This window comes from Schistocerca americana, chromosome 2 (genome assembly GCF_021461395.2).
Source record: "Schistocerca americana isolate TAMUIC-IGC-003095 chromosome 2, iqSchAmer2.1, whole genome shotgun sequence".
NCBI classification, from domain to species: Eukaryota; Metazoa; Arthropoda; class Insecta; order Orthoptera; family Acrididae; genus Schistocerca; species Schistocerca americana.
The window spans coordinates 174,264,539-174,279,760 of NC_060120.1; the positions used below are offsets into that span (position 1 = coordinate 174,264,539).

A 15,222-nucleotide genomic window follows, 5' to 3' on the forward strand; every position below is an offset into this window, starting at 1 on the left:
AATAACAGTTACTTACCATGACTGGTTGCTATATTTACAAGTTAATCCTGTGTTAAAAGTATATTACCAGCTCAGATATAAGTAATACTGGTGTTTCAGAATACAACTGCAGTACTTATTCAATAGACACAGCAAAAAGTCTTGTATCTCCAAGCTTTTACTGGTAATAACTGCCGTGACAAAGTTGAAGATTGCACCACTAGACGGCATTAGTGTCAGAACATGGGACCATATGTGCTAATTTTTAATTCGACGGACTTGAATAAATTTTAGAGATTCAAAGGCTTTGTACCAGTAGCTAAATAGAAAAACGTCATGTAATTATAGAACACATTTATTATTTCCCAAGCTCAATAAATTCTGATCACTATGTCCTCATACAAACCTATAGAGCCCTCTTATTCAGAAAGTGCTATTGGTTTACTGTACCTGGACAGGCTGTAGTCGCGGCTTGAGCCTCAATTACGGAAAAAAATGTGATGTTTTGATTTTGCAACATAACTGTACTGCATCTACATCACTTTCACTTTCATGTACGTGATTGTCCGGACACAGAACTTCAGAAAACCCGAAATGAGTGTGCCTTCCATCACAATTCTCTATTTTTAAAATGATTCGTTGTTGCCTGCAGCTGTCGATTTTTATTTCCTTTTCCTATTTTCGCGTTACGCTATTTTCCCTTAACTGGATATATTTTTACAACATGGATACATCGCTTTCGGCTAAATTGGCAGTATTTGCCATTGCGGATATTTTACAATCAAAGAGTTGACAAATGTATCAGAGTATCTGTAAATGGCCTATGCTGAAACTGTTCAGTAGTACAAAGATAAAAAAGTCAACAGTTTCAGGCAGTCAAAATAATAGTAGCAGCTGTGGACCTCGTGTCAAACAAAATCTCTCTTCATTCCCAGTGGTCTCCAGTAAGAGATGATCTAACTCCACACAATTGTAATTTTCGTGCTTCCAACTAACTTTTATAGGATGTCGAATGACCATAACATAATGGGAAGGCTTTTGACTGTAATGTTTCATTTTTCAATACGCAATAGCAATTTAGACACTTGGGCCATTGTCACACGCTTGAAACAGTGCCTTAGTGATTCAGACACGTCTGTCATTATATAAACGTCGAAATATTCTAGAATGGTTTCAGGAAGACCTGGGTGGGATCACCACTTGAGTTGTCAGTGTTTAAGACGTATTCCACGTTCAGAAGAAGAGAATAATGTGTATTAAATTTGATCCGCACACACTAATCCCCGAACAAAAACAACGATGCGTGGGCCGCCACTTTATTGAAATGCAAAGCGCGGACAGTTTTTTCGGGAACAAATCATCACGGGTAGCCATACGACAAAGTGGAGAAATTCACATGAAAGATCAAGGCGTTGACGACAAATCCGACATTCAAGCCAGTGTTCTGCACGAGCTGTACAACATCCCAAAGGAGGACTTTCCTGACAGTTTCATATCGTAAGAACGTTCTGAGCGTTTTACTAGATGCGAGGGAGACTATGTGGCATTAATACCGGCATTTTAATGTTCCTAAATTTTTATTAGAATAGCAACGTTTTGTACGGACGGGGTACATTTACGATGCTATGTCATACCGATCACAGTACGACAGTACAGGAAGAGACAGCGATGCAGATTAATAAACAATATAAGAAACTGCGTGCAAGTAAACTAAAAATAGAAGAGCCTCATTCTGAGCAAAGAAGTATTGACAGTTAACTCGTGCGGTGGTATACTTGAAAACTGAAGATATTCTCTGTACAGGGTGACTCCGTGGTGATGCTACAATCTTTCAAGGATGATGGAGAGTGGTAAATGTATCAGTTTGAGCTAAGGGACTCTGCTGGTCTGGAAACGAAGTATCGACAATTGTAAGCGAGAATCGTTGTGATACCTCTGACGGCGTAATATGTGCACTGATATTATTGTTCTTAAGCTTGTAGGGTAGGCAACTTCTAAGGGGTGGTAGTATGGACCAACACAAGAAAAAGATGTATAGTAAATATGGGCACCAAAATGCATACCTTACGAGCTATGATCTCTATTTCATTTCGATACTGTGAAAAACATCTCTTCTACTGAAAGCTCTTTTGGTTTCCACATTTTTCGAAGCGGTAATATGGACCAAAACAGGAAAAAAAGTCCAGTCGACATGGGCTCTAAAACGCATACCTTACGAGCTACGAGCGCTGTACTAGTACCTGCGAATATAGCGTACCCTACGGTCTCAGGAACAACAGCAGCTGTAATGTATTGGTTCAAATCGTTCAAATGGTTCAAATGGCTCTGAGCACTATGGGACTTAACACGTGAAGTCATCAGTCCCCTATAGCTTAGAACTACTTAAACCTAACTAACCTAAGGAGATCACATGCATCCATTCCCGAGGCAGGATTCGAACGTGCGACCGTAGCGGTCGCGCGATTCCAGACTGATGCGCCTAGAACCGCTCGGCGACTCCGGCCGGCTGTAGTGTATTCGACTGTCAGATGTGTCAGAATGAGTTTCGCCTATAAGCATCGACTCAGTCGTTTCCGGACCACGGTCCCTTACCTCAGATTGATACTTTTACACTTCTCCATCACCCCCGAACCCGAAAGTCTGCAACATCATCACGGACTTAGACTGTATTTTTTTGCTGTGTCTATTGTAGCTACTGTGAAATCGTATACTGAAACAAAGCAGGCAGTCGGTAGTTAGCATAACTGGCCCCAGAGCTGGCACGTCCCACAGACGTGTAAGGAAGTACGGCCGTGATGTGTAGTAGAGCTGTTAAGGCGAGGCGGGGACGAGTGAGTTGAGCGGCTCGGGCGCGGCTGCCGGCAGGGCTGTGGCGCAGTACTACCACAGCGTGGACCAGGAGCGCGACTACATCTGCTCGACGCCCAAGGACTCGGGCATGCACCTCTGCCGGGACCTGCCGCCGCTCGTGCTCGACAGCGGACTCGTCTGCAACGCGACGGCGCTGCCCAACAGCCCCAACGAGCCCACCAACGCCTCCTGCGTCAACTGGAACCAGTACTACACCGAGTGCCTGCCCTCGCCCTACAACCCCTTCCAGGGCACCATCTCCTTCGACAACATCGGCCTCGCCTGGGTCGCCATCTTCCTCGTAAGTACATAACAACATGGCGGACACTGCCAACCCCGTTTTCTATTGACGCTGTAGATTATTTACTCTGAGGCGCCAAAAGTCACGGGATATCTCATAATATAGTGTCAGGCCTTTTTTGCCCGGCGTAGTGTAGAATCTCAACGTGGCATGGACTCAACTAGCCGCTGGAAGTCCCCTGCAGAAATATTGAGCCACGACGCCTCTCTAGCCGCCCGTAATTGCGAAAGTGTGCAGGATTTTGTGCACGAGCTGACCTCTCGATTACGTCCCATAAATGGTCGATGAGATTCATATCAGACGATCTGGGTGGCATTCTTTCGAATTGTCCGGTATGTTCTTATACCAATCGCGAACAGGTGTGACCCACTGACATGACATCGTCGTTTGCGCACATGAAGACCATGCAAGTCTGCAAATGATCTCCAGGTTGCCAAACATAACCATTTCCAGTCAATGATCAGTTGGATCATGTAAACACAGCCTACATCATTATGGAGCTCTATCGTATTGCAGAGTGTCTTCTTGACAACATGGGTCTGCCTTCGTGGGGTCTCTGCCACACTCGAACCCTACCATTAGCTCTTGCCAACTGAAATCGAGATTCATCTGACCAGGTCATGGTTTTCCAGTTGTCTAGGGTCCAACCGACATGAGAACATAGAGGGTTCAAAATGTTCAAATGTGTGTGACATCTTATGGGACTTAACTGCTAATGTCATCAGTCCCTAAGCATACACACTACTTAACCTAAATTATCCTAAGGACAAACACACACACCCATGCCCGAGGGAGGACTCGAACCTCCGCCGGGACCAGCCGCACAGTCCATGACTGCAGCGCCCCAGACCGCTCGGCTAATCCCGTGCGGCTAGCATGAGAGGGACTGCAGGCGATGTCGTTTTGTTAGCAAAGGCTCTCTTGTCGGTAATCTGCTGACATAGCGCATTAATGCCAAATTTCGCCACACTGTCCTAATGAATACGTTCGCCGTACGTCCTACAATGATTTATGCTGTTATTTCACGCCGTATTGCTTGTCTATTAGCACCGACAACTCTGCGCAAACGTCGTCGGCCATTCCGTTGTCCGTGGTGAGACAATGCCAGAACTTTGGTATTCTCGGCACACCGCGACAGTGTGAATCTAGGAATACTGAATTCCCTAACGATTTCCGAAATGGAATGTCAGATGCTTCTAGTTTCATCTCTCATTCCGCGTTCAAAGTCTGTTTTTCCCGTCGTGCGGTCATAATCACGTCGGAAACATTTTCACTTAAATGACCTGAGTACAAATGGTAGCTCCGCCAATGCACTGTCTTTTTATATGTTGTTTACGCAACACTACCGCCATCTGTACATATGCATATCACTATCCCATGACTTTTGTCACCTCAGGTTAGTTTCTCATGTATGGCATAACAAATCACACATGGTGGGCAAAGTGAAAATTGCCCAGAAAACATTTCATGCACCTCAAGATAGGCAACCCAATATACATCATCGACTCCAGTTTCAGATACTGTAAGTTTGCCTGCCTATCTTAAGGTTCTAACCTAACCTCAACAATGTTAATAACAGCAATGTTTAAACACAAGTAAATGTTTGCCATATCTCACTTGTTCGCTGTGAATGATTTTCAGTACTTTTAAAAACAAAACAGAAGTTCAGCTGATTAATGCCCGTTACAGATTCTTTGTATACTTATCACAACTAGTTGTCGACTATGATGATTCCTGCTTCATGGAACACATTTTTCGATTCACAATGTTTCCGTGTTTAAATCTGAATGAGAAGTCACGGGAATTTAATTTGCTTTGTCATCAATTTTGTCAATATTTCTTACATTCAATCGACACAATATAATATGTTCAAATGGTATGCGCAGTCGAAGAAAAAATTATTCGACTCCCAACTATTCAAACCCCGAAACCGGACAAAGATCAGTTAGAAAAGCTATACAAAGACACTACTAGACAATGCGATAAAATTATCTTTGTGTATTTATCATTTACAAATTGGTGTTTTGATTTCATTACGATTAAATTCAAAATTAATGCTAGTGATGATTATGAGGAGTAATAACAATTAGTGTCATTTTTTTCAAAAATACATAATATATTTGATATTTTTAGGGCTACAGTATTACATTGAAAATAACTCTTCTACATACATTTTTCCATTTGTACATACATGAACTATACTCATACCGCGGAAAAGATTTGGACCCAAAATGCAAACAATATGTGGATGCAGAAAAGTTCAAGATATTTGTATTTCGGGATATAATTATTTAGTCTGATTGTACGAAAAATGACAGAATTTTTGTGGACATGTAGCACAAATGGATGGCGTAAGTTTACTCAAAAACGTCTTCGGGATCGCAAGTATAACTCAAAAATCCAACTGAAATGGCTAGCCGACACCCAGAATCATAGCAGGGAAGTCGCTGTCAAACACTAGCAACCACACGGACCACTAACAGACAGAAGATCGACTCTCATTAAGTTCGCGCCCAAATAACTAACAGCGAGAAGTCTGAAACTCAAAGACGCATGGACACTAGAACGTCAGCAGACGCATGCTGCCAGGATGATGAAGTTTTGACAAGATAAAAACAAGAAGCGTAAAGCTGACTACGGTAGTGGTTGTAAATGTTCTTTAAGGGCTAAATGATTTAATAATAACAGTAGTAACAAGTGTCCTTTGGGAACTGCCCACTGGGATCAAATTGATTTAGAGCTGGAACTGTTAAAGTTGAGCTGTGCTAGTCCTTGCGTTTGTGAGTTGTGGCGCTACAATACTGGATGAAAGTATGTAATTCAAGCTTTAGACAGATAAACATTGGAAATGATAGCGTTGAAGTGTTTCAGCAATGACCGCGTGTGTTGTGTATTAGGTTCTTCGGAATTAGGCTAACCTTGGAAGTGACAAATTTAGTCTTTTGGGCCACAGTCAGTTCAAACCTGCTAATGAAAGCGATTTTTTGTGTAAGTTCTGTTCTGTTGAAGAGTACATTGATTTACTCTAAGCAATTAACTCCAGATGACAGTTATTTCGTAATTTCTTCAGTTACTTAGGTCATATTAGAAATTTGTGAGTTAAGCTTAACTTCTTGGCCGCTAGAGGTCAGCGATCCGATTTGTTCACTGTTATTCAAAATGAAATCAAGTGCAAAGAAGTTTTTCGTTTGCGGTCTTTTGTCATGTATGGCCATTTATTTTTATATGAACACGTTTACCTTGTTTTATTTACTGATATGATCATATATAGGGAGGGAAAATTAAATCTGACTGACAGTTTGTCGGGCGCCTTATAATGGAATTGGACAGTGGAAAACTTTTGTTCTTAGCATACAACTCTATACATAAAATAGATAAACTACCAGATATCGAACACTTTTCACACATCATTATTTTATGATTTTCTATTGCAAGAATAAAGTTTTGTCTTTCCTTTTATTCGGTGGCATTGAAATTCATGGTTAATGATGATCTCTGAATTGGTAAAAGTGCTTCTGGCAGAACGACTGCTTGATAGTGGTGTAGTTTGGGCAATTATTTATTTTGTGCTTCAGATATTTGATTATTGGAACGTTTTAACAAATCCCAAGATTATGAAACAAGCATTAGTTGTCTACCTTTATGTCAGCTCTCGTCGTTACAAAATTTAGCTTACCCTCTATGTACTGCTACAAGACAAAAACATTTCAAAGTTCCTACACAAATCCTTCTTCAAGTAACAGTAGACAGGATCATTTCTTTTGCTAAAGTATTTAAGAAAATGTTACTGGAATTTATGGCTCTCTTTGGTGAATCTGAACTACACATGAACGAGTAAAGTCTTGTTTGCCACTTCAAAATTTCGTCAGTTAAATCATCACAGTGATGTGTGTACATTGTTAAACTTATTGTGATTATAGCTCAGATTAGGAAATTCACGTCTTGTCTAACTACTGCCACATTATAAGATTGTATTGGAGCACATTTATTGTTCTTTTCAAACACAAGAAGCAGAAAGAAAGCTGATGTTCTTTTAAAAATCCAATAGTAACTAAATAAGATCTTGTCTTATTACGCTTTAAAAATGCTACCCAGCTTTCACTTAGCAAGTTGTAGCATGTTTAGATCGTCCATTTCAACACGACTTTTCAGTGTTTTCCAAGTAGTACCAATCCCATACCCTTAAACGTCGTCTTTCATTACCAGACCATGCAACGAACTCCAGTTTGATCTGTCTGCTTTCATATTTCTTCATGCAAGGCAATGTACCATTAGTAGTTGAATTTTCAAGGCTTCGTATTACTGCAAAGGTTTAAAGCGTTGGTGTTCCCCACGTCTCGTGATAGAAAACTGTGGTAGAACACCACGAAGACCCCATTCAAAATGTAATAGTACTTTTTCGCTACACAATTTTCTCATTTCTTATATTACAGTAGACAAATAATAAATAGCACTGTAATTAGTACAATTAGTAATACACGTAATGTTTAGTATACAATGTGACGCTCCGCCGACGTACCCGGGTAATAATAATCTTATTCGCCCTACAGAAGTATCACATAAACTAGATGAGGAAGATTGCAGACGCGTCTCAGCAAGATATCGTTAGGACAAAAGAAAGGTAATTTAAGTAGTGCATCGATTGCCACAATTTGCAATTTCAAATAAATTACTGCCAATGATTACAATAAAAAAGAAAACTATAGATGTGCTGTTATATGCTGATGTGTGATACGGTCTGACCTGCATTCAATATTGTGCGATCTTCTCAAAATTTTCGATCACAGTAACCTAATTTTTGTTCTTTTATAACGATAAAATAATACAGTTCTACTTAACGTAAAACTTCCGCGTTGATAAGACGTGGTCGATGAATAAAAATTTCCCTTAACGTTTCATCTGCGACTGCGGGAGATATCTGCAGAGGTAAGGCGGCGAACTTCAAACATAACTCGAGAGAGCGCCCAATATAGGCAGCGCAAAGGGCACCACAGTCCATCAAATGACGTCGGCTACGAGGTCATCACTGGTAATTCCGACATTCTCGACTGAAAGTAATCGATCATCATTCAATTCAATCGAGAATGTATGCGTTATCAGAGATAATCTCGCATCTGATATCATGTGATGGACTGTCGCCCACTCTACACTGCCTATATATTGGGCGCTCCCTCGAGTTATGATTGCAGTTCGCCGCTTTACTTCTGAATATCTCCCGCAGTCGGAGATGAAGTGTTAGGAATAATTATAGACGGAATTGTCTTTGAGACATTAACTAAATAATTTTCTCTGTCCTTGCGTAAAAGTGCGCGTTCCCTTTCGCATCGCAACTTTCCTTTGTTATATCTCAAATCATGTCTTCAACATTCCAAAGAGATTAAGCCCATTTAAACTACTCGTAGCTAAGCATCTGGTCTTTGCAATATGCATTATTCTTGTTTTCTGTAAAGTATTTCCTTCATAGATATATTGCTTGTTTTTAAATTAAATAATATGAAGTATTATCTGACAGGGTTTCTTGTGGTACAATCGGGACAAATTATGGATCAGAGATTTTCAATATTTTATCGCTCTCAGTTATGTATACACTTCAATTTTGAGTCTTTTCCCTAGAGAAATAGAGTCTATGTTAGTAATAACGCTAGAGACTAATGCTGAAAATCAGATGGGTTGTTGAGATAAAGAATGAGAAGATTTTCCCCTAAATAGGCTGAGAGAGGAACATGAAATAGAATAGAAATAAGAGGATCATGATGATAGAACCTCAGAGAATAACTTCCATGGTACTAGAGTGGGTCGCAGAGGGTAAAAACTGTAGGGCAAACCAATGATTAGAATATATGCAACAAGTAATTGAACACATAGGAGCCAAGTGCTACTCTTGGATGAATGGGCCTGGAGAGGAATACATGACGGGCTGCATCAAACAAATCAGAGGGCTAATGACTTAAAAAAATATGCGAAATCAAATTTTTGAGATTTCGCTGTGAAATAATTAGGTATTTTATTTCATTTTGTTTTCATTTTTTATACATTCACTGAACTTCAGTTCCCCACCGTTCCCTGGCTTACTCAAACTCTTGGCCTTCCCTGATTACAAAAAAAGGAAAAGACAGCTTCTGGATTGACACCGCCTCTAGTCATAAAAGATAAACAGAAAGGATGTCACCTCATTAAACAAAATAATCCCAAAATAAACTTGTTATATCATTTTGTGGAAATCCAAGCCAGCACGTTTGTAAGTGAGGAATAAAGCAGTTATTGTTAACTACAGTTACGAAATCTACAGTACCACAGCGTAGGCAGCTAAAATCGCTGTTAATGTTGGGCTCTCTATGTAACACAAGCTATCAACGTGTCGAATTATCTGAAATCTTTACGATAGTATACATTTCACTAAAATCAGGTTTGTGAGCCTCATTTGCACTCATTCTCAGATTAAAATACCGCCTCAGAACAACAACTACCGTTCTCACTACATACGGCACTGTTCATAGATATTTTTTTAATAACAGATCAATACAATTATCCGAAAAATTATTCTTCTCAAAACAAAGCACTATTCACTTTGTACGAGATGCGCTTTCCTCAAAGACCCACTGACGGTTATCTATTCACCACAACATATTACTCAGAATCCGGATTCTATTTCACTTTTTTGAGCAATATTTTTTTCTAATTCCACTGGAAAAATGTAAGCAGACTTCTGTCATAAATCAGGGCACTCTCTTGTCGTTGGGGTGGGAAATTGTCCCTAAAGGCGGAAGAATTAGCGATGATCAACGGCGGGAGGATGCAGAAGGTAATGGAAACCACTGCATTAAAGACACCTAACGTGTATCCACAGGACACGTAGCCTATGATTGAAAAAGTGTCATGATGATCTCTCCATTGGCAAATGATTCCAGAACAGTTTCCCATTCGGTTCTCCTGGAAGGGACTGGTTCAAATGGTTCTGAGCACTATGGGACTGAGGTCATCAGTCTCCTATAACTTAGAACTACTTAAGCCTAACTAACCTAAGGACATCACACACAACCATGCCCGAGGCAGGATTCGAACCTGCGACCGTAGCGGTCGAGCGGTTCCGGACTGAAGCGCCTAGAACCGCTCGGCCACATCGGCCGGCGGGAATGGACTCCCAAGGGGAAGGTGACCATGAGAAAAAATTTGAATAGTCAACGAAAGGATAACGTTCCACGAGTCAGGGTGTGGAATGTCAGAAGCTTGAACTTGGTAGGGAAACTATAAAATCTGAAAAGGGAAATGCAAAGGCTCAGTCTAGATATAGTGGGGGGTCAGTGAAGTGAAATGGAAAGCAAACAAGAATTTATGGTCAGATGAGTACAGGGTAATATGTACAGTAGCAGAAAATGGTATAATGGGAGTAGGATTCGTTATGAATAGGAAGGTAGGGTGGTGTGTGTGTTACTGTGAACAGTTCACCGACAGGGATGTTCTTATCAAAACTGATAGCAAACCAATACCGACAACGTTAGTTCAGGTATACATCCGGCATCGCAAGCTGAAGATGACGAGATAGAGAAATTTTATAAGGATACTGAGAGGGTAATACAGTACGCTAGGGGAGATGGGAAATCTAATAGTCATGGGGAACTGGAATGCAGTTGTAGAGGAAGGAGTAGAAGAAAAGGTTACATGAGATAGTGGGCCTGGGACAAGGAATGAGAGAGTAGAGAGACTAATTGAGTTCTGTAATAAATTTCAGCTAGTAATAATGAATACTCTATTCAAGAATCACAAGAGGCGGAGGTGGACTTGGGAAAGGCCAGGTGACACGGGAAGACTTCAATGAGGTTACATCATGAACAGACAGAGATCTAAAATAAGATACTTGATTGTAAGGCGTACCCAGGAGTAGATATAAACTCAGATTACAATTTGGTACAGATGAAGAGTAGGCTCAAGTTTAAGAGATCAGTCAGGGAGAATCATTACGCAAAGAAGTACTAAGCAATAACGAGATACCCTTCAAGTTTCCTAAGGCTATAGATACAACAATAAGGAATAGCTCAGTAGGTATTAGAGTTGAAGAGCAATGGACATCTTTAAAAACGGCAATCACAGAAGTTGCAAAGAAAAACATAGATACAAAGAACGTAACTGCGAAGACACAATGAGTAACAGAAGGAATACTTCAGTTGATCGATGAAAGAAGGAAGTACAGAAATGTTCACGGAAATTCAGGAATGCAGAAATACAGTCGCTGAGGAGTGAAATGAATAGGAAGTGCAGGGAAGCTAAGACGAAATTATTGCGTGAAAAACGTGAAGAAATCGAAAAAGAAATGCTCGTCGGATACAGGAATGTCAAAACAATCTTCAGTGAAATTAAAAGCAAGGGTGGTAGCATTAATAGTGCAACAGGAATTCCATTGTTAAATGCAGAGGAAAGAGCGGATAGGTGGAAAGAGTACGTTGAAGGCCTCTATGAGTGAGAAGATTTGTCTGATGTGATAGAAGAAAAAGCAGAAATCTATTTAGAAGAGATAGGGGACCCAGTATTAGAATCAGAATTTTAAAGAGCTTTCGAGGACTTAAGATCAAATAAGGCAGAAGGTATAGATAACATTCCAGTAGAATTTCTATAATCATTGGGGCAAGTAGCAACAAAACGGCTATTCATGTTGGTGTGTAGAATGTATGAGTCTGGCGACATACTATCTGTCTTCTGGTAAAATATCATCCACACAGTTCCGAAGACTACAAGAGCTGACAAGTGCGAGAATTATCGCACAATCAGCTTAACAGCTCATGCATCCAAGTTGCTTACAAGAATAATATACAACAGATGAAAAACAAAATTGTTAGATGAAGATCAGTTGGGCTTTAGGAAAGTTAAAGGCACCAGAGAGGCAATTCTGACGTTGCTGTTGATAATGGAAGCATGATCAAAGGATGAGAGGATATCCGTTAAGACATGAGGGAATAACTTCCATGGTACTAGAGAGAGCTTTAGAGGGTAAAAGCTGAAGAGGAAAATGAAGATTGGAAAATGCCCAGCAAATAATTGAGGACGTAGGCTGCAAGTGTTAGTCTGAGATGAAGGGTTGCCACAGGAGAGGAATTCGTGACGGGCCGCATCAACCCAGTCAGAACACTGACGACAGCAAAAAAAAGGAAAAAAACGCAAAATCATTGTGCTGGCTCACCAAAAAAAAAATGGCTCTGAGCACTATGAGACTTAACATCTGTGGTCATCAGTCCCCTAGAACTTAGAACTACTTAAACCTAACTAACCTAAGGACATCACACACATCCATGCCCGAGGCAGGAGTCGAACCTGCGACCGTAGCGGTCACGCGGTTCCAGACTGAAGCGCCTAGAACCGCACGGCCACACCGGCGGGCTGCTGGCTCACCACTTCACAATCATACCAACACGCGATTTGATCAGCTTTAGAAGACTTGAAATATCGCTGACGGCTTTGTTATTCAGGTGACAAGACTAGTCTGCTTCCGAAGTCAGGGAGCTCTCCTGATCCACCAGTTCTGTTGACACCGCTTCCCCACTGACAACACAACAATGCTCGCCAACTTCAGTACTGGCAGATTTGCCTCTAGCGAGATTGTTGTTGTGGTCTTCAGTACAGAGAATGGTTTGCTGCAGCTCTCCATGCTACTCTATCCTGTGCAAGCTTCTTCATCTCCCAGTACCTACTGCAACCTACATCCTTCTGAATCTGTATTCATCTCTTGGTCTCCCTCTACGATTTTTACCCTCCTCGCTGCCCTGCAATACTAAATTGATGATCTCTTCATGCCTCAGAACATGTCCTACCAACTGATCCCTTCTTCTAGTCAAGTTGTGCCACAAATTTCTCTTCTCCCCAATTCTAGTCAATACCTCCTCATTAGTTATGTGATCTACCTATCTAATCTTCAGCATTCTTCTGTAGTACCACATTTCGAAAGCTTTTGTTCTCTTCTTGTCCAAAATATTTATCATCCATGTTTCACTTCCATACATGGCTACAATCCATACAAATACTTTCAGAAACGACTTCCTGACACTTAAATCTATATTTGATGTTAACAAATTTCTCTTCTTCAGAAACGCTTTCCTTGCCATTGCCAGTCTACATTTTATGTCCTCTCTACTTCGACCATCATCAGTTATCTTGCTCCCAAATAGAAAACCTCATCTACTGCTTTAAGTGTCTCATTTCCTAATCTAATTCCCTCAGCATAACCTGATATGATTCGGCTACATTCCATTATCCTCGTTTTGCTTTTGTTGATATTCATCTCATATCCTCCTTTCAAGACTCTGTCCAGTCCGTTCAGCTGCTCTTCCGGGTCCTTTGCTGTCTCTGACAGAATTACAATGTCATCGGCGAATCTCAGAGTTTTTATAGTGGTCAATTCCGCTTTATTTATGGTTGACCGGATACTTTTGATCACGTAGTGTAGTTAAGAGCAATAGACTCGCAAGTTTTATGGTTTTTAGTTGTGGAACGTCCATTGGTTGTATAAGGTTTTTCCTACTTTTCTGCAGGTCGGAAGATGGTATCATTGATCGAAAGCGGTAGTCTAAGGATAAACAACTTTTTTGATCATAGATGGAAATAAATACAATTTATTCTAAACAACGTCAGATATATACATACGTGCGATGTTGTTACCTTACATGCCGTGATGTTGTACACAGTTTGTCTGTTATCATCATATTGACATCTGCCTTGGGTTGTTCTGATCCTGTTGAGAGTAGTTCTTTTCTTCAAGTGTGAAGATAAAGTCCGGTTTTACTGTGACACAGGGAAGATCTTAGGCACATACTGATCAGACCTGTTCATAAATGTTATTAAAATTGTCGGCCTGTGGTTCTCTGTCTTTACGTACGGAGGAGCTCTGCCTTATGGCAATCTGTAGATTTACGTACCTTCGGACATTTGGTGATTTGGAAACATAAGGCTAGTTGGTAGTATAATGCAATCCGGAAAGTAGCACTTTCCCATTGTGTTTGGGTTGGGCAAGCAGCATCGTACCTCATGGAACGGTTTGACAGGTTGAACACGATGAAGATTGCACAAGCAAGGTAGTGAAACACAAACAAAGGCGTAGTGTGTGGGGGTTTAACATCCTATAGACAACGTAAGCCCATACCACGACACGATATTTGGTTGTCCTGCAGATACAGTTAGGCAGTTTGGTGTACTTAAAGATAGGTTTGACTCAAAAGGCACCATACCTCATTAAACAGAAAATACAAATATAATTCTGTATGAAAAATTAGTGTTGTCCTTCCCCCCTTTCACCTGTTCATACCATAGAACGTTTCATGCCTCTAAATGATATCTTTGTGAGCTCATATGTGTACATTACAGCAAAATGAAAAGTTTCCGACCTGATAAAGAAGGAGATAAGCTCAACATGTAAAAGGAATACAACATAGACATATTTCGCAGATCTCTTTCGATAATTCACTTCATAACGACTTTCTTGACTGATATGATATCTCGGGTGTTCCTGGCGACTTGAAATAGTTTTTCGGATAGTCAACCTGATAGATGATTACATCTCGATGAAACCATTTTTTGAAATAGTAGCTATGAGATACCGTCTATGAAACACTAGCTCTTCATCCCAGCTTTAAACCCGAAAATTTAAATTATATCGTAACTGATATCGTTTCAGCGACTGATGATTTTTTAAAATTATTGTCATATATTTGTACACCCACCAGCTCATTCTGCCTTGTGTCTATAACTTCATATCAGTTTATGAGGTACACTCAATGCCCTGGAGAATTCATTGTCTAGTTTCCAGTCTTTGTCTGCCCCTACAATTATTCTTTCTACATCTTCACCAAGTTAAAAGTTAGTTATTCCTTAATACCTTACCATGTTCCACTAAACTGTACAGTAGTCTGCTAAGAAGACTGCTTTCATCCCCAAGTCCTTGTAGTAGTACATTTTGGGGTGCCATATGATATTCTATTAGCACCACAAAACCAATACATTATGGATAGACGTGTACGTTAATTTACGAATGTCACCCACTGGATGATATGCGGTTATTCTTTATAGTAATGTTTCATTATCTGAAGTTGACGGTGTCGGTTTACGGCTAC

General features: G+C 40.5%; 1 protein-coding gene across 1 annotated transcript in view; it reads left to right on the forward strand.

Annotated features, from left to right (window-relative positions):
• LOC124593852 (voltage-dependent T-type calcium channel subunit alpha-1G-like) overlaps positions 1-15,222 on the forward strand; it is a 324,472-nt gene that overhangs the window by 282,604 nt on the left and 26,646 nt on the right. Inside the window, exon 5 of the mRNA XM_047132199.1 lies at positions 2,845-3,130. Within this exon, the coding sequence (XP_046988155.1) occupies positions 2,845-3,130 (286 nt within the window). The remainder of the gene's footprint in view (positions 1-2,844; positions 3,131-15,222) is intronic.